Source organism: Amblyomma americanum, chromosome 2 (genome assembly GCF_052857255.1).
Source record: "Amblyomma americanum isolate KBUSLIRL-KWMA chromosome 2, ASM5285725v1, whole genome shotgun sequence".
Classification (NCBI taxonomy): Eukaryota; Metazoa; Arthropoda; class Arachnida; order Ixodida; family Ixodidae; genus Amblyomma; species Amblyomma americanum.
In genome coordinates, this window is record NC_135498.1 from 139,765,686 (window position 1) to 139,786,128 (window position 20,443).

Consider the following 20,443-nt stretch of genomic DNA (forward strand, 5'->3'; position numbering starts at 1 on the left):
GCATATCGGCCGACACCTGAACCGCGCCGTAAGAAAAGTGATAAAGGAAGGACCGATCGTTATAGACACTAGGTGGAGGTTCCAAGTTTGTGACCCCAGTGGCGGTGGCCGCCGCCCGTGGGCGCCCGAATAAGGATTGTTGGGCCTGTAGGTTTTCGACCACCTGGGGACCTTTAAAAGCGTACTGACATATCACAGAACACTGGCGCCTTTTGCGTTTCGCCTCCATCGAAACGCGGCGGCCGGGGTCGGGTTCGAACCCGGGTACCAGTGAGCCAACGCCGCGGACATAGTATTTATGCTTCACAGCGTTCTAGACTGATAATTTTTAGAAAAGTAAGAGCGCAAAACTTGCTCCCTCGGTCAGTGGAATCCTCAATCGCGCTTTCAGGTACGTGGCGGTCTTGAGAGAGAGAGATGTGTTCTGCATGCATTAACACTGACAGCTTTTTGGCAGACACGCGGTACTGCAGCAAAAGGCCGCAGCGTTAATTGGGTGGCTAACCTCTCGCGATCAACCATTAATTTAACCCCCACCACCAGCCAGGGTGGCAGGGTGGGCGCGCTTCATATATGTTGTGTGCGCAACGCACTTAACATTAGAGACGCCAAGCGGCGTCTACTTGCCCGATACATCAGAACTTTCTCACTCTAACCAGATTCAGCAGTACACTCTAATCCCGGTAGCCCATAAAGCTACCTATATAGGAGTTACACACAATAAATGCGTCTAAAATAAGCGTTACAGCGCGAGTGTTTTTGATGTTTTGATTATTCTTGACCGATGCATAGGTTACGACTCAAGAGGTGCGCTTTATATGTTACTGTTGAAGGAGCTGCCTTGTAACCCATAGAAAAAATGCCCAAAATCGGTTTTTCTGGTTTTGTAACCGATAAAACGCACCTCTTAGATTACGGTAACCTATAATCGGCGCGGCGATCCCGTTGAAACGAAAAAAAAAACAAACCTTGTTTCTTTTTCAAGGCCACTGCATGCTTTTCCCGCCATGCGACGCATCCCGACAAGACGGAAGGCGGGGAAGCCGGGTCGGCTGTTTTCTCGCTGCCGCCATCTTTTACCACTTGCATTTGCATTGCGGAGCCCGCGAAGCGGGTATTCTTTTGTGCGCACCGCTGCAAAGCAAAAAGCGTGTTAGCATGTGCATCGCATATGCGGAATGAAGTAGAAGCTTATCCTGCGCGTCGTGTTATGGCACGTTTTAAATGATAATTCCAGCGACATAAGCTCGGTGCATGATTTTTAGCAAGGAAGCATAATGTAGTTGTGTTATTGTAAGGTTAAATATCGTCCAATTAGGCCCTTTAACAAGGATTGGAAATGTTGTGATAGGACTTCTTGCATGTTACGTCCATAGAATGCGGATAGGATTGGATCTCAGTAAAGAAAGGCCCGAGGTAGCGAAAAGATGCCAGCGACACGGATGACATCAATTTCGAGACCATGTGGGCATCGGAGCTGTCAAGCGCGGGGCTATTCCGAGCAGGCACGCGCGCACTCAAGAGTCCACGAGATGGCGCAAGAGAGTTCATTCTCACTTCCCGAGACCGATAGTGTGTACGGAAACTGTGCGTAGCCTCTCCGTGGGAGCTTCGCTACTCTGTCCGCCTTTCGCTTGCGGCAGCACGGTTGGCGCGTGCCGCGTGCGCAGCTCTCAGAGAGAGGAGCAGGAGAAGGAGGAGGAGAATAACCGCGAAAGCTCTCGCCAAAGATGCGCCATCTCGTTTCACGAGTGGACGATGGGACAGAAGTCAAGATGGCTGCCAGCATCAGGGACGTGTTTGGCGTCTTGCGCGGGCGGTGCACTGTAGATAACTGTGACTGCCCGCAGTACATGGTTTTGCCGGAATTGAAACTGAAGTGCGAGTACTGCGGACACTGCCCGGCAGTGCACGGGAAGATAAACGAGATCGGTGAGTACCTTTACGTGGATTTTTACCTCGTGGTTACTTATGTTGTTGTAGCAATCTTGTTTGCACGTGAACAAAGGGGGGAAATTGAGCGCCTTAGTAGAACTCTGTGTAGCGCATCTCTTGCTTTGCTTGCGTGCATTATTGTGCGCCAAGTGCGACTTCGTGAGTAAACCTTTCGGATGAAACAGGGAGCTCAGCAGCTCGACAGGGAACACATGTGCGGGATTCCTGTTGTTCTGTTTTCACTCGTTGCATAGTGACTGCGCCGCCTTTGACTGCGAGTATTGTGTATGTTACGAATGGCGAAATGCTGCCAGCCCAATGTCGACTTAATTGAGCCTCACGTTTCGGAAGCAGCGAGCCTTCTTCTCCAGGTGTCTTTATGATAGGCTGCACTATGGAGCACTAATTTGTGTTGGAGGAACAGTCGGTGAAGGGTGGCTGGGTGGCGTTGCACGTGAGCGAAAAATCCTTTTCCTTTGCGCACAAAGTGTCTGCCTCCGTATCAAACCAGAGATCACCTAAGGACCAAAATCGATGTCCAACCTAATTCGACTATGTGAACACATCTGACCTCGGCCGATTTGGACCAAAGTCGACCTAATTGGACTGCGGCGGACACGGTGTCGACCTCCAAACTTGGCCCAGGACACTCCCAACTTTGTCTCACCCACCCCTAAAATTTGTTTTCGGCCGATGTGGAACAAAACCGATGTCCAACCTAATTCGAATATGAAGAACACGGTGGTGACCTCCAAATTTGGGCCAGGCCACACCCAAATTTGGCCCATCCACCCCCGAAATATGATTTCGGCCCATTTGGACCAAAATCTATGCCCAACCTAATTCAACTACGGAGAACGCGTTAGTGACCTCCAAATTTGGCCCAACCACCTCCGAAATTTGACCTCAGCCGATATGGACCAGAATTGATATCCAGCCTATTTCGGCTATGGCGAACACGATGGGGACCTCCAAACTTGGCCTGCCCACCTGCGAAATTTGACCTCGGTTGATTTGAACCAAATTTATGTCCAGCCTAATTCGACTACGGCGAACACAATGGCGACCTCTAAACTTGACCTGGGCCGCTCTTAAATTTAGCCACCACAACCCCGAAATTTCGCCTTGGTCGATTAGGACAAAAATTGCTGTCCAGCCTAACTCGACTACGGCGAACACGATGGAGACCTCCAAATATGGCCCGGGCCATCCCAAAAAGGAAGGGTAGGCGCTGTTGCGTCTACTCTTAAAGCGAAGCTTAAGCGTCCTCTTAATTTTTGTAATGTTCAATCTACTATGTGCCTTAAATATATTTAGTTTAACAAAGTACACCGTAGGGCGAGTATATTTAGTAGCTATATTTATAACAGCATATCGAAATATAGGTAGGGAGCCGGCTGTATAATGGGCTAAGCTTTTTCCGCAATGAATTTCACCCTTGCAGCTGTACTGTTGGCGACGAAAAGGGCAATTTATCTTTCTAGTCTCCAGCGCAGGTTGCAGTGCCATTAGATTGCGGCTAACTCAGTCACAGCAGTTTTGAGAATCCCCGCGATAAGCATTTCTCACGTCATGTCATTTGAGAACTCGTACTTTTGCTTTCATGTGCTCTTGCCTGTGAAGCCAGTGTAGTGAATTTGTCAGAACTGCGCGCCGCGTTGTTGGAAACGCATGAAGACATTTTGACTCAGTAAACTGAGCGTCGCCTTTCTCTTGTTTGACATCACGAGATTGTGTTGTTTGCCGATTTTTTTTTTATCTAGTGTACGGTCTAGCTGGCACTCTGCTTTAATGCAGGTTCAATAGAAGCAACCACCAACGTTGATGTCCCAGCCGTCTCCACGCAAGAAACGGTGGGCGAAAATGGTCAGTGTGCCATCTATGCGCGACAAATTTTTGTTTTTTGTGAAGCTAATGTTCAAGGTAGATTAATCACGATGGTTTACGGGAAAATATTGTGAAAAACGTGAATTCATCAGATGACCTTGTTCTCTAACCCCTCGCACAGGATCGGCATGTGTCCGAGTACGCCACCCCCCCCCCCCACCTCCGAAAAAAAAATAGAATCACCTTCTGAACCACCAAAATGTGAAAATTTTGAACTGGCTTGCGCTAGACCAAAACTGCTGTCGAAGATAATTTGAATACGTTCAATTGTGCGTTGACTTCAATATTTATCTGGGCCTGCTCCAAAATTTGCCTTTCAGGACCCCCAAGATATCGCCCTGTCCGAATTTGACCACAATAGGTGTTTAAACATTTTTAGTATGACTAATTCAGTGCTGACTTCCAAATATAGGTGGGCCGCCTCCGAAGGTTGCCTCTCTGGGCCCTAGAAATTTGACCTGTCGAATTTCACCAATATTGGTGTCCAGCCTAATTTCAGTATGGCCAATTAAATGGTGGCGTTAAAATTTAGGTGGGCCGCCTCCAAAAGTTGGCCCTCTGGTCTTCAAAAATTTGCCTTCATCCCAATTTGACTGAAATTGGTGTCCTACCTAATTTGACAATGGGCAACTGAGTGGTGACTTCAAAACATAGGTGGGAAACCCGCACCTTTGGCAGCTTATGCATTCTCTGCGCATGGAAATTATGGAGCCTCATGTAGGAAGCGGCGAAAAGCGTCTTGCAGGAAGCAATCGCTTTGTGAGGTATAAACCACAGCAGAAGACTGCTTGCCCTTGCATAAAAAGCCATGATTATGCTGCCGCTCATGTGCCTATGCGCCAAATCCACTGGGGTCCATATAGAACAATTTCATGCTTATATCTACTCTCGAGTATGGGAGAGGCAGTAATTATGTTCCCGACAAAGTCTGCTGTGTTCGGTGTTGCTTGAAAGGCCGAGACTGTTTAGTACGCCTAATGTGCAGCAACGTATTTAGACCGACATCTGCTAGAAAATGCAAAGGCTTTGTCGTGTGTTGACAACACAGTGCAGTCCGTTTTTTTAATTTTGCAGGTTTTGTTTTTGTAGGGACCCAACTTCAGCTATAATATCCAATAATTGGTGGAGAATGCTTGTATATTTAATATTTTCTGAAAGACCTGGAAATTTTGTGTTACTCCTAAGCTAAAGAATTACTTTTTTAGTGATTGCATAGTATGCTGTGGCTTTTCCAGGATATTGGGAATTATTTATGAAAATTTAACTGCATGCTCAAATTTGGGGGTGTTGCAGCATATCAGCCGTACCAGTTTCTGGTTGTCATGAAATATTTATTTGCATAAACTTTCAGATTGGAGTGATCACGGCATGCAAGGCGATCCACATTCTTCATTTTTGGCGCCGCCTAGCACTTCACAAGGTGCGTCTCTTCACCAAACAGGAATGTGGCTTTACCTCATAGCACATGAATAACAGTTTTATTTATGTATATATCGTCTGCTGGATTGAAGGTATTTCCCCTTATGATGGCATAAGGTTCAGACGAAACACACAGTGTCCTGCCCCTTGTTGTGGGCAGCGTATGAAAACAATAATGATTTGAGTTCTTTATCTAGAAACAACAGCTGGCGGAATGGGCAGGAACGCTTTTTTTTAGAATTGCTTTTCCACCTAGGTTGAGCTACAAATTAAAGTAGCTGCAGATAAACATTTACAATCTTTAAGAGTACAGCAATTTGAAATCCTGATCGATCTGATGTGGGACTTTCTGCAGTATACCTGCTTGTGCAATAATTTTGACTTTCATGCAATCAGCACAAATTTTGCAGTATACACTTTTCCTGCACCCTTACCGTACTCTCTCTCTCCTAGTTTAGCACTGATGGAAAATGCACATTTTATGCTGTGCCAGATCAAGCATACAAAATGCATGAAGTCAGATACAGGTATCTCACTTCAGTCATTCTCATGTCTACAGATACAGAAGAGGTGCACCATACCAACTCTGGCATGGAAGACGACAGCCGCATCTGCCAGCTCTCAAAACCGCCCACAAAGCCCAAGGTCAGAAGGCACACCTGCACTGCATGCAGGTTCACCAGAAGATACTTTTATGCATTTTCATGCCACATAAGAGATGTACATAAGAATAACGTAAAATTAGTATGTGTAAAGTGTCACAAATGGTTTCTCCGCATGTCACATTACAAGTTGCACATTGATAATGATTGCTCAAAAGCTGATGAAAGTAATGTTTGTGTGTACGTTGATAGTAGTAGTAGTAAAGACTTTTATTCGACCATAATTTATAGGCCGAGCATGTCGACCGCCAGGGCGACCAGAAGCCGCTGTTCTTCTTCCCCTTCAGCGCCAAGCCAGTCGAGCCAGGTGGTGATGGATAGAAAGGGTGGGGGGAAGGAACCCGACTGCTGAGCAGCCGGGCAATAGAAGAGGCAATGGGCCAGGTCCGCATAGATGCAGGGGCAGTTGGGACAGGAAGGGTCCGATCGATAGCGATAGAGGAAGAGGCGGGACGGGGTGATAACTGCATTCATCTGAATGTGCCGAAGAAGGCGAGACTCCGGCACCGTGAGTGATGGATGAGGAGGAGGGTAAAGGCGTTTGTCGAGGCGGAGCTCAAGGTAGACCTCTTTTATGGTGCGGCGAAGGGTGAGCCTCCCACCGTCCTCCGAGGGCTTGGGCCAGGGGATCAACGGTGCCCGGAAAAGTGTGTCGCGGGCGAGCTGATGGGCCAGCTCATTGCCGTCAATCCCTGAATGCCCAGGGACCCAGCGGAGGAAAACGATGGAAGGCTGCAGTGCGGAGACCGCTCGCTCGACCTCCTGTTGGAGAGAAGGGGTCAGGGTGCGTTTCTGTATGTGGTGTATAGCGGCTTGTGAGTCTGAATAGACTGTGTACTCTTGGAGAGAGGGAAGGAGGGCAAATGACTGGAGGGCATGCGCAATGGCGAGGACCTCGAGGGACAATGCGTCTGGAGGGTGTAGATACGGCCCGCTGGTGTGGGTTTCAGGAGAAGGGAGGTGTGGATGGTACAGGGCGTAGCCGCAGGAACCTCGAGGAGCCACGAAGGAGGCATCCGTGTAAGCTACACCCTGGGTATCAAAGAGAGGGGAATGGTGCTGTGAATGGTGCTGCACGCATGACGACGTCCGGCGTGCAGGACGGGGGACATGTTGGCCGGGAGGGGAAGGATACGAAGATTGGGAGCGGGGGTGGGAATAGGAGAGGTAAACGGGGAGATTGGAATGGGCGAGATACCCGCTTGAGTCAATAACCACTGACCCTGACGGGTAAGGGAAAGCCGGGCAAGTTGTGAGTCACGATGGAGACTGATAAGAGAACGAAGAGGATGGAAGAGGCCTGTGGCAAAGAGCTTAGTGGTAGAGGTAGTGATAGGGAGGTTGAGGGCTGCCTTGTAGAGGCCCACAAGGGCAGTCTCGAGAGCGTTAAGTTGAGTCTGATTGAAGGAAGCGTAGGGTGCAAAGTACAAGACTTTCTTGAGGGCCAGCGCGTGGGCAACGCGGCACGCGTGAGCCTCGTGGAGACCTGAGCGTCGAGTGACCACGCGCCGCAGGAGGTGAGTTACAGAGTGGCAGGTGGTGACAGCGCGGTGGAGGGCTTGCACATTCTTAGCCGCATGCAAAGGGAAGCCAAGAACTTTGCACTGTGTGACGACAGGAATGGGAGAGCCAGAAAGGTGGAGAGAGACGAAGTGGTTGTGTGAGCGCTGGTAGGAGGAATGGTTGAGAAGGAGAAGCTCGGATTTCTCAGGAGCTGGAGAGAGGCCAGCGGTGGTGAGAAAGGAGTCGATGAGATCTAGGCCACGTTGCAGGGTGTCCTGTACGTGACCGGGAGAGCCAGATGAACACCAGAGAGTGATGTCATCGGCGTAAAATATATGATGCAGGTCGGGAATTTCAGCTAGCTGGGAGGCGAGAGGGGCCATAGCGAGATTGAAAAGGGTAGGAGAGAGAACAGCACCTTGAGGAGTGCCACGGGTGAGGTGGTGTGGGTTAGACAAGTGGGTATCTACTCGAAAGCGAGCCACACGTTTAGAGAGGAATGAGCGGATATAGGAGTACATGCGGGAGCCACAATCCAAAGAGGCGAGTTGAGAAAGGATGTGATCGTGGCAAACACCGTCAAAGGCCTTGCGAACATCGACAGTCACAAGTGCGTAAATTTGAGTGGGTGTAGGGGACAGAAACGTTTGCTGGAGAATCAGAAACATGTCCTGTGCACAGACGCGGCGTCGGAAGCCAATGAGAGAATGGGGGAAGAACTCCCGTGCCTCAAGAAAATCAGAGAGGCGAGTCAGAGCCATTCGCTCAAGGGTCTTACCAACGCACGACGTCAGGGAGATTGGGCGGAGGTTAGAGAGAGAGGGAGGTTTGCCCGGCTTTGGAATCATAGAAATAAGGGAGGATGTCCAGGAGCTCGGCAAGCAGCCGCTCTCCCAGGCCTCATTGTAGGTTTGAAGGAGGAATTCTTTGGCGCAGTCAGGAAGGTTACGAAGTGTGGTGTATGTAATGGCATCCTCACCGGGAGCCGAGCGTGTAGAATTAGCAGCCAGAGCAGATTCGAGCTCCCGGAGAGTGAAGAATTGGTCCAGATCGGGGTTAGGTCCACCTGAGTACACCGGGTAGGAGGGTGCCAGAGGGGGCGGGAGGTAGAGAGAGGCGAGTTGATCAAAAACTTCGGAGGGAGTCCCCTGAGTGAGGGCTTTAGCTAGAGTGGGAGCAAGGGCAGGCTTACTGCCAAGGAGGGATTTAAAGAGAGACCATGCGGATCGCGAGTGCAATGCAGAATCAAGGCCATCACAAAGAGCACTCCAACGAGAATGCTCGAGGGAGGCGCAGTGGGCGACGATCTCAGCCCGCAGAGCAGTGATCCGGGAGGAAAGTTGGGCATTGTGTGGTTGGGAGCGAAAGGAGCGTTGAAGACGTTTACGGCGACGCCATAAACGGATAAGGTGTGGATCTGGGTCCTGGATTGGGTAACGAGAGCGAACGCGACGGCTACTGGACGTGAGCGCTGCAGAGATGCGCGACGTCCAGTCGTCGTAGGATTGAAAGGAGTCGGAGGCGAGATTTGTGCGAAAAGCATGCCAGTCAGTGTGAATAACCGGATGACAGCGAGGGATGTGGGAAAGAGAGGTGGTGATATGAATGAGAAAGTGGTCACTTAGAAGAGTTTCGGCTGTCACCTGCCAGTGAAAGGAAAGTGAACCCCGAGAGAAAGTGAGGTCGGGTGTCGTGGAGCGTTGTGAGGCAATGCCCGCTCGAGTAGGAGAGCCAGGAGTATTAAGAAGGGTGAGGTGGCGTTCCTGGGCCAGACAGTGCAGGAGGCGGCCGGGTTTGAGGGTTTGTGGGTAGCCCCAGAGTGTGTGAGGGGCATTAAAGTCACCACCAAAGAGGAGATGGGAGGTAGAAGGAAGAGAGTGAAGGAATTTGCCCAGAGCAGAGAATAAAGAGGAAGTGACAGGGGGGTTGTAAAAAGACAAAAGGACGAGTGAGATGCGGGAAGAAGGGTGGTAATAAACCACACAAACTAAATATTTAAGGAGGGTGGAGGGGATGTCAATTTGCTCTACGAGCACGTCACTGCGTACATAAATAGACGCAAGTGGCGTGCCGTAGTGGCATGGTAGGCGCGGTAGCCTGGGACATTGCGGGCCGTCCGGGTCTCCTGGAGAAGGAGAAAATGAGGCAGAGAGGGGCGGGTGAGTAGGTACTGGTGGAGGGGGGTCTTATTGTGACAAAGATTTCGGCAGTTCCACTGCACAATTTCGAGGTCCTCGCCAAACGCCATTATGAGAGTGGAGAGGAACGCGATGGTACGCGTTCCTTCTTTTTTGCCGGGGGCAGTGACTCATGGACGGATTGGAGCATAGATGTGAAAGATTTCAATTGCTTTGATTGTGCTTGGAGGGTGGTAAGAATCTGGAGAACCGAAGTTTCCAGCTGAACCAAGCGAGTGTGATGTGCCTGTGTGGTGGTTTCGACAAGGTCAGCCAAAGGGGCGACCTGGGCTCTGGAGGAGGGAGTGGGGAACGTGGCAAGGTGCTCATTTAGCTTGCTAAGCTGGGAGGTAAGAGAGGAGGTGGTTGTCTGGAGGGTTTGAGTCAAGGCATGTATCTGCTGTTGTAGATCGTGGGAAATGCGCTGCTGCTCTCGCTGCTGGCGTTCGAGCATTGCTAGCCGGAGGTCGAAGGAGCGGCTCGCGTCAGTCAAGGATGGAGAGGGTGGTGTAGTGGAAGAGAGGGACGCTGGCACCGAGGATCCTTTAACTATGGCGGCGAAGGAGCCTGGTGGTGACGTGATCGGAGCTGATGGATATTCATGATTAGAGGAGGAGGACGAGGAGGAGGAGGAGGGGGTGGTGGGTTGAGTGGCCCGGCGCAAAGCTAGGCGTCGGAGGTATGCAGCTTTAGCACACTCGCGTTGTTTAGCAAGGAGGAAGGGGCAAGTGGGGTCGAGGGAGGGGTGGGTATTCACCTGGCAATGAACGCACCAGGGCTGGGCACACACATGAGCGGAAGGGTCAGCGGGTAGAGGAGCAGCACAGCGACGGCACTTTGCCGGAACGCTGTGCTGGGGGCATTGGTGGGCGCGGTGGCCTAGAGTGAGACAACGGGTGCAGGTGGGAGGCTTAGGTTTATGAGGACGGCACCGGAAGGCAACGCGTTTGAAATATACAAAGTGGGGGATGACGGTACCAGCGAACGTTATGAGCACTGATTGAGTGGATCCCATCATGCGAGCAGCGAGAATATCTGTTTTGAAAGATTCTAGTTCATGCATGAGCTCATCAGGAGTGAAGTGGCCACCGGCGTTATGGATGACGCCGAGGCATGAGATGGGAGGATGGGGGGAATAATTTTTGATGCTGACAGGCTTACCGTGAAGGTGAAGGTGCGTGATAGAAAGTAGGAGGTGGGCGGTGAGAGGAGAATGAGTTTTTAAAAACACAAGGCTTTGGGCTGGCTTGGCCTGAAGGGTGATGTCTGCACTGGTCTTGGAGGAAAGTTGTGCAGCGGAGGTGACTGCGGCGAGCACGTCGTAGAGAGGCAGCTTGGGATTGAGGGTACCAGGAGGGAGTTGTATGCCAACAGTGATGAGCTCGGAGCGGGGTCGGGTGGCGGAAGCAGGCTTACGGCTGGCACCGATGGTGCTCCAGCCGATTTCCGGGGATGAAGTGTCGTCTACCGGGGACGCCATGAAGTCCATGTCTGCCGACGAATCGTCAGCCTGGGGCGCAATCTGCGACGCTGGTGCCGGGCTGCAGGTCTTGGTGTCAGCGGGTAATGTGGCTGGTGTAGGCGCGGCGGCACCGGCGGCGTCGACGAACGCAGGCGGCTGCGACGCGTCTATGGGCCCAAAGGTGTTGACGTCTCTTAGAGCGTGGAGTTGGCGAGCAGTGGACGCTGCGGCGACGACGAACGCTGCCGGCTGCGCCGCGGCCGTCGATCCGGAGCTCCCAGCGTCGCTCACAGTGTTGGTTGCGACAGGATTTTGCGCGGTGGCGTGGGCGGTTGGAGTAGGCCCCGCGGTGGCGGCATCAGTGGGTCTGGGCTGCAGGGGCTTCGTGAGACGCTGCATTGCAGAGGTGCAGGCGCGGCGCGTTAGGGTTAGCGAGGCGCCGCGCCGCTTCTGACTTTTGGAGGCGCTTGAAGGGCCAGCCCGGCAGCCGGCCGTGATGCCGATGGTATCCACGTGCTTCGGAAGCCTTCCGGAAACGATGGAGAGGAAATCCAGGGGCGGGCGAAGCCCTGGATTAGGCCAGGGGCAGGTGAAAGCGGAGCTCGATAGGCAGCAAGCTAAACAGGGCGGCGCCACCTAGCGGACCTCCTACGTTGATATGAATGACACGCGGATTGGTGGGGCTCAGGCTGGAAGACATGCACCATGTATTACAACTGTTTGGCCTGCGAGTAGCTCCAGTGAGCAGCTGAGCCTTGAAGGTTTTGATACAGAGAGTTGTATAGAGGCTTCCGAAACGTCATCAAATTCACATTTGCTGACTAAGCTGTCATGTCTAGCACGACAACTTGAGGCACAGCACCGTTGCTCGAAAGCAGCTGTAGATGTTGTAGTAAACGGAGTGCAGGATATTCTGATGACCGCTGGTGTAACACTTGATGTTTCTGCTGTTAATAATTCTAAAGCACGCAAGGCAATGTACACTTCTCAAAAATCTATGTTCCTCCAAAGGAAGTGATATTTCCTTCTGGAGAGAGAAAGGCTATTTTATTCCTTTAGGAGACCTACTTGAAAATTTGATGCACCACCCAAGCTTTTTGAGCCGCTTTCAATCCAGAGTTGGTTCTTCAGAAAGCCATCTATTGAAAGATTTCACCGATGGCACTAGATTTCAAAACCACCCAGTTGTGCGCTCTCATGAAGAAAACTTGGTTGTAATGCTGCATTATTGTGATGACATTCAGTTGGCAAATGTGATTGGTATGAAACGTGGTTTAAGAGGCAAACTGACAGTACTTTATGTCTCATTTGTTAACATCACACCATCTGAGAGGTCTAAATTAAGTAACATTTTTCTTCTGGCAGTAGGAAAGTCAAAAGATCTGAAGTCAGCAGAAGCAAAAGGCAGTCTACTTGATGATTTCATTTCTACAGTTAATGATTTAGAAACGGGGTGCAAACTAAAGACATTGCATGGTGAGAACACATTTTTTGGATTCGTGCTTGCTTACGTTGGCGACTCTTTGTCGTGCCATAACATCGGAAGATTCAAAGAAGCATTTAGCAGGAATGTTCGCCTTGCATGCAGATCATGCATGGTGCCAACAACAGAATTTCACCTGTTTCATTATGAGATAGAGTGCCCACTGTGCACACAGGGCCAGTATGAAAACTGGTTGCTGCAGCTGGATACTGCTGACTCAAAAAAAAATCGAACTGAACTTTCTTCAAAATGTGGCATCAATTCCAGGTCTGTACTCGAGAAGATCACCCACTTTTCACTCCTGACAGATCTGTTGTATGACCCCATGCATATATTGCTGGAGGGCATTGTTCCCCATGAGTTGTCACTCTTTATCAAGTTTATTGTTAGAGATGCATCATGGGTCACCTTAACCCAACTCAACAATGTCATATCCCAGTTTTGCTTTCATGAACTTGTGAGCAAAAGTGACTATCCTCGACCTTTTGATCCAGACTGCAGTTTTCATTATTCAGCTAGTTCTAGCATTGTACTGATGTTGCACTTTCTTTTTATGATAGATAACTTTATGCCAGACTGTGCTGAGGATGAGCTACATTGTGAGTGCTTTCTGTTGCTATGCATCATCTCCCAGTTGTTGCTTTCACCCGTAATATCTTCAGATGCACTTGGGAATGTTGAGGATTTAATTGCACGCCACAGTGAACTTTTTGTGAAACTTTATGGCTCAGATCTATTCCGGCCGAAACTGCTCATGCTCCTGCATATGACAACACAAATAAGGCGCTTTGGTCCTTCTCATCGTCACTGGACTATGCGATTCGAAAGCAAAAATAGCCTTCCAAAGTCGAAAAAATTTTGGAATTTTAGAAATATTCCACTATCAGTAGCTGACTATTTTCAGATGAAGATGTCTAGTGACTTGTGGGAAGGACCACATCGCCCTAAGGTAGCAAGTGCATACCACAACAGCGGTATACAATTAGGTATGCCTTTCATTTTGACTGCTGCCTTCCTTCGCTGTGGGTTAGAATCAAGTGAAATCGGACAGGCCGCTACATCTGTGCCATTTGCTTTTGTTTCTAATGTGAAATTTTCTGTGTCCAATGTCATAGTATTTTCCAAAGATGGTGAGCAACTATTTGGTGAACTAGAAAGCATTGTAGTTTGGAAAGACAGCCTTTTCTTCGTGATGCATATATTGCTTAATGCCGCATACTCAAAGCGTGTGAATGCCTATGTTCTCATGAAAACTACACATTCCTTGGTCATCAATCCTGAATCCCTTTTCTATCCATGGCCACTTTTCACATATGCGAAACATGGTAAGCTTTACACCATTACAAGGTGCTTGCACGAGTCCCCACTTTAAGTGATTTTGCAGAAACACTGTTTTTTTTTGCAATTTGGAGTCTGCAGATGTAGTGTAAATTATTGCAATAAAGTAACTTTCTTCACCCCAGAAATTCTATGTTTGGCTTCTTCGAAACATGCCAGCATTTTCTGAAGGTGTGCAACCAGTCCTGTACGGAAAAATGGTTTCTGAAATCCAGCAAAAAAAGCTCTGCAAGCAGCTCCGTGCAGAAATTGCATTGTTTTTGGAGTAAGTGCAACTTTACTATGTGCAGAATGCAAGCTTATGAATGCTATTGTTTTCATCTATATGCACAGATTTTATTTGCTTTATATCTCAGCAAAATGCTATTGCATGCTTCCGATATTGTCCACATGTCTAGCATGTTTCTTTTCTTTCATCACCTGTAGTGAAAATGATCTTATAATGAGCAACAACACAGCAGAGTGCCGCTGGCTGTACAAGGCTCTTGGAGACGCACTTCTTACAAAGTACCCACTTCTCAAGTGGGATGATCCCCAACCGGGCAGCAATCTTCGTCGAACACGAAACCAGGTTTATGTGAGTCATTTATCTAGGGTGAGACTAAATGACCTAAAGGTAGGCATGTTTGGTATCCTGGTAGAAAGGGAGAATAATGCTTGTAATGAAATTAGAAGGCGAGGTTTTAATAGTAACAAACGTTAAATTATTCAACCAGGCATGCTGGCCTATCTGAAGACATGCAATATTCAGCCGTCACGGTGATTTTGTGTTGCAGAGTGTGTTCATAAGGAGGCTGTCAGTTGGAAGAAAAGTTCGGAGGCACAGGGAGAAAAAAAAGATTTTCCACCGTGGCTCAATCTCCCCCAGCCATTACAAAAGAGGATGCTGCTGCGGAGTTGCAGGTTTGCAGTTACACATTTGCTAATTAAAATGTCTCAGCATTTTCACTCCAGCTGTGCATCTGAATTTGTGGTTGTTGTACATTGCTCACATTCATTTCAGGCCTTATCTTCAAGCAGCTTGAATGGTGTTATCTACGACATTGCAAGAATGAGGGTCCTACTTGAGATTACACTTACAGACCGGCTAAAAACACACATGGACCCCCTCCCACAGTACTTCTTGATGGAAGAAATTGTAAGCTCGCAACTGCTCTTGCACTGTGATATGGCACAAGAGTGTGAGATGTAATTCTGTCAGGCTTGAGGTTCCGAAAACAATGTGTAGAGTGACATCTCATGATTGCTTTGCTGAGTGTTGTAACATTATCTGCCAGGGTTGCCTAGAACATCTGGTCGGCCTAAATGATTCAGTAGCTCATAATGTTTTTCGTAGTCTGATGTGTCAAGCCATCAGCATCTCTTTTTCTAATTGCTCTACACCATATATTTGATCCTATAATAGGTTAGCCAAAGGTGTGAAAGAATCACATCTAGTGATTTCTAGTATTGCAAAGTAGAGTACAAGAAATGAGTTTGTTCTTTGTTAATGAGTTACATATAGTGCCGAATAATGCTCATTTTGATCATTTGGTATTTTTGCAGGTCTGCATTGAAGTGGAACTTCGCTTTCATTCGAGTATTGTGGATCTTGAAAAAAAGCTTGCAACTGCTGCAGAAGTGTTCTCAGAGAAGGAGCAAAGAGAGTCCACCCTATTGGACCTTATGAAACACTTGCAAGGGAAGGTCACTCTCAGTTTGGTAATAGAGGTATGCATATGGAGGCTGTACTGGTATTCGTATCAGTAGCCATCCACTCGATGTTTTGAGAGCCATCCAAATTTTTGTTTCCTCTAATAATGCACATCTTTCAGTAGCAGGTGGATGCATGATGGGAGCACTGCAGTACAGACTTTCCAATATTTTATCTGTTGTGTTGTGTTGCAATAGGAGTTTTTTATGCATTTATAACGCATTCTGAGGAAGGATCTCGTGTTGACTGGGTCACTGAAGCAATTAACCTTATCATGGCTGGTTGTAGTTTTAAATGACTGCCATAAATATCATTAGTGAAATACCTTTTACTGCAGCAAGATGTGGAGTATGGATAACTTGTACCTGAAGGGCTGAAAAGTGCAAAGCATGGTATCATCAAAGGCAAGAGTGCAGAAATGATGTAGCAAAAACCACTGCTTGTGTTGCTTCATGGCCTGGTGTGGCTAATTTCTTGTGCAGTGTTTTATGCGGTTGAAATCCTTGAATAAGTATATTTTAGTTATGGATTGCAAAGCAAGCAATGATATTTGCATGGGAACCTTTTGATAACTTACTAGTATTTTTCAAGTTTTCATTCTCATTAAGCAGGGTTTCGTATTTTCTTTACTGACCTCCCACTGTAATGATGTCAACGACAGCAAGCACGAAACACTGCTACAGCCTATTTCAGAATTACATGATCGAAAAAGAATATATAGTCGCGGTCATAGGTGCGCGCTCTTTCATCTTTATTCAATCTCGCGAAAACAAATGCCTTTCAGCCATCGATACCCTCCCATTCCCTTGAGATGGCGAGGGCCACTATCACTTTATAATAATGCACTTGAAGCTAGCGGGCTCTTCGTCATAATCCACGAAACACTGCTACAGCCTATTTCAAAATTACATGATCGAAAAAAGAATATCCTGTTTTCCACTGCACCTCACGTGCTTCCATTGAATAGGTTTTCAACATTAATTTGGTGCAGAATAGCACTGCGAACCCGAAGGTAAATCTACGACTAAATCTTCTCAAGAGTAACGGAGTTGCTGCATCAGTACCAAATTTTTCTGGGCACTAATTGCGAATTATAAAAATAAAGCGATAGCGCGGGGGCTCCGAAAATACTGATTATGACGAAGAGCCCGCTAACTTCAAGTGCATTATTATAAAGTGATAGTGGCCGTCGTCATCTCAATGGAATGGGAGGGTATCGATGGCTGAAAGGCATTTGTTTTCGTGAGATTGAAGAAAGATGAAAGAGCTCGCACCTATGACCGCGACTATATATAGGCAGTCGGCCGCTGCCATGTTTAGATATGGGAGAGGGATATGAAAGAGGGAGAGAAAAGGGTACGGTGAAGGCGCTAACTTCTAAACCTACCCTTCTTTATCTTCCCAGTAATTGGTGAATAGGCCGATCCCGTAGGAAATGTAATGTCGGGCGAACACATGGCGCGAGGCGCTGTTACTATGCATTACTTGGTCTAGCGCTTTTCATCCATCATGCCGGCTGGCGTACAATGCATGTTTCCCGTGTCTATTCGCTTGCCGCCGTGATTTCCATTGCCTCAAGGCGTGAGGGTGCGTCAACAGCCTTGCTAAAGTTTAGATAGCTGAATGAGATTTAAAGATGAATTGTGTAATTGATGGTTTGGTTTGATGGGGTTTAACGCCCCAAAGTGACTAAGGCTATGAGAGACGCCGTAGTGGAGGGCTCCGGAAATTTCGACCACCTGGGGTTCTTTAACGTGCACTGACATCGCACAGTACACGGGCCTCTAGAATTTCTCCTCCAAAGAAATTCAACCGCCGCGGCCGGGATCGAACCCGCGTCTTTTGGGTCAGCAGCCGAGTGCCATAACCACTGAGCCACCGCGGCGGCCGAATTGTGTAATTGAGGTGCACCTTGTGCTTCCAATCTCCTTTAAAAATCTGCATAACAGGAGAGATAAAGCAGTGAAACGAGTGTACGATAAATCTTTCTCGCCTGTATGTCGCAACCATGACTCTTAGAGCACTATTAAACTGCTTCCTATGGGAGCAGGTAACTCACTTCTGTGTTAAGTACCTGTTTCTATTTTTTTGTAGGCGGCACTGCCGGCAGGCGAAGTACAAGTGATGGCGCCTCACATCTACACTTCCACGGACGGAACGTTTGTTTTTGCTGGCAGCCTAAACGAAGTCATCAGAGTGTCCTCAGGTGGCCTGCAGCGTGCATTAATTATTTGTCTTCTCATCTATTATGTCAAGAACTTGGAGTATCCCTCTGCTTTTTCACAAATTCTTTTCCTGGTGCAAAAAATAGTGCTGCCGGGGGAAATTATTGCTAGGGGCCTTGTTTCAGCGCGCCTGAGGAAGTTCCTGACGGTTTTGAATAAGATTATGTAAAGCTGTGGAGCTTGCGGCGAAGGTTTGTTAGTAATCTTTACACAGCCAAAGTCTGGCCCGTTCTCACTATGTATATTATTTTCAAGCAGTGAGGTTCAATAAAACAAATTGTGCCTCATACCATTTGTTCCTTTTTACACGTGCACAACAGCGGCTTAACATTGAAGCGCGCATTTTACTACTGCGCAGTACAGTTATCTTCAACTTGGACGGGTCAAAGACTTATTTGTTGACACATTAACCCGCCATAGTGGTTCGAACCTCCATGGGACCTCGGCTACTGAGCCAGAGGTCTTATGTTCGAACCGAGCCGCGTTTCGGAGGTGAAACGCAAGGGCGTCAGTATGCATGAATGCATAAATTGAAAGAAGAAAATGAGAGTTAACATGTAACCTGTGAAGTACTAAGATAGGACTAAGGTTGCTACGTAACTTGCAAAATATTCACAGCTGACGGTAAGATTGAGGGTTACCGCTTAACCTTTAAATTTCTCAAAAATGAAAGCAACGCTGAGGGTTACACAATAACCTGTATCCAGTTAATGGCAGACACCAAATTCAAAGGTACAGTGTAACTGCTAAAACGTATGCGGTACGCTGTAACTCTGAAAATTATCGGTGCACAAATTTGTGAAAGTGTGCACCTATATTAAGGGTTACCGGTATTAGAGTGTAGTAAAACCACAGCGAATTTTTATATGGCTAAAGTGCTCATGACAACCCAGTGCTGTGATTGAGCGAGTATATGTGCTCTCTTCGAGAGGTGTTTCAAAGCCCCTTTAAATTGTGACTGAGGTGTCCACTTTCCCAGGGGGCCAGTTATGCGCCTTTCCTTTTTTTTGGAAGCTCCCTCTCTCTAGTGGATTCGGCACAGCTGCGGCTCGGCAACGTCACGTGGTTCTGCTCGGTTCAAGGCCATATGAAACACAACCCGAACCAGATACGGACGGGAGTATTAAAGCTTTCGCTGTAGTGAAATGTAGGGGACACACAAGGTCCGCCTTAAGCGTATGACGCGATAGCGTTAATAGGTTAATATATGTAGAAATTGTCGTTCTAGTCTGTACATCCATACATTTCTGGGAGTCCTCATGACACTCCTGTGGCAGTGTTTCTGCGGTGAAGCGATGTGCCAATGCCCTGCGATGGCCGGTGCTGCCAGCAGTGGGGCTTGTGCGACCAAGGTTGCTCTTCCCGAGAAACCTCTCGCGAACAATAATAATTTAACTGTCACCCGGCAAAGTGGTCAGTTTGCTCACAATCCAGTAGACGGGCTGCGACGAGGCCAGAAAGTCACGTCACTTAGGTGGCTTCTCCGGAGATTTTTCGCTCACAACGCCGATGACATCAGATTTTCTGCCGAACACTAGTCTTGACGTCATCGCATTAATACGCACAAGCTGCCTGTCACGCACATCAGTGTCCGGCTGAGCGACCACACCATTATGAATAGCCCTCACGAGTGAGCTAGCCAGGAATGCAATCGCATTATATTTGATACAGAACCTCGTGCTGTAGTTACGATGGTTCCAACAGAGATAAGTGAACTATCTGTGATGGGAGTGCGTTAATTTCAGCCACGGTTAAAGGACCATGTCGAAATTTTTCGGACAAAAATTTTGTAAATTGGGAAATTGTAAGACACTCTTATGTAAATAATGAAAGTGATAGCCCATTCTTCTTATATGTAGCGAAATTTTTCTTTAAAATGTTTCTGTCGGTCGCATTGAGCACTTAAGGCTGGTATAGAAAACCAATGAGGAACGCTTTTGATGATAGGCAAAACATTAAAAAGCAGAAAATACAAGACTGCCGCTTGGTGATTTGCGGATATACTGATTGTTATAGTAACGAAATCTTCCATTATACAAAAAAAAATTGCGTTCATATACAGCTTCCCGCCAAAAATGCTTTTGTTCAAAATTGCTAGGTATGAGCGGGACTGACGATGTGCATTCAATTCATTCTAATTTGATTCCCTTCTGTTGCCATCTAATCTGTGTGATACTGTTGAAGACAGTTGCTTTCAAATTCGCTTCAAAGTCGCTGCTTATACTACAGTCAGATACAGCTCCAGAACGAAGTGAGGAATGCCTTTTAAAGGAGACTCTCAAGATGATAGAGTCGGCCGGTTCTCGTGACGGCGCTTTTAATCGCCCTGAACCGGCGAGTGAAATTGCAGGAACTGTATTTTCCAGGTCAGCAACCATGGGATAACAGAATAATCATAATGTTATGATAATCAATGGAAGCCCTTGACTGGAGAGCATTCTTTAAGGTGAAGCTGCCTTTTCGGTCTTGAGTGTCGTTCGACTGTAGAGAAGGTGGGCCGCTTTCGCGATATTTGACGTTGGATCTACTCTGATCCCACAGCGTCAGTGTGTATACTGTCTGCCACTCAGTAGCTCATTACCATGCATTATAGAAAAGATGGGCTGCCCGATGCACTACTCGGAAGCGGTAGGGCTGATGACTGCGTGAGTTGGTACCG

At 47.9% G+C, this 20,443-nt stretch overlaps 1 protein-coding gene and 1 pseudogene across 1 annotated transcript; one reads left to right on the top strand and one right to left on the bottom strand.

The window, feature by feature from the left end:
* Window positions 1-20,443, bottom strand: part of LOC144120089 (membrane metallo-endopeptidase-like 1) — a 152,915-nt pseudogene that overhangs the window by 56,881 nt on the left and 75,591 nt on the right.
* On the top strand, window positions 12,125-13,900 carry LOC144118793 (uncharacterized). Its single transcript, XM_077651614.1, has one exon. The coding sequence runs from the start codon at window positions 12,125-12,127 to the stop codon at window positions 13,898-13,900; it is 1,776 nt and encodes a 591-aa protein (XP_077507740.1).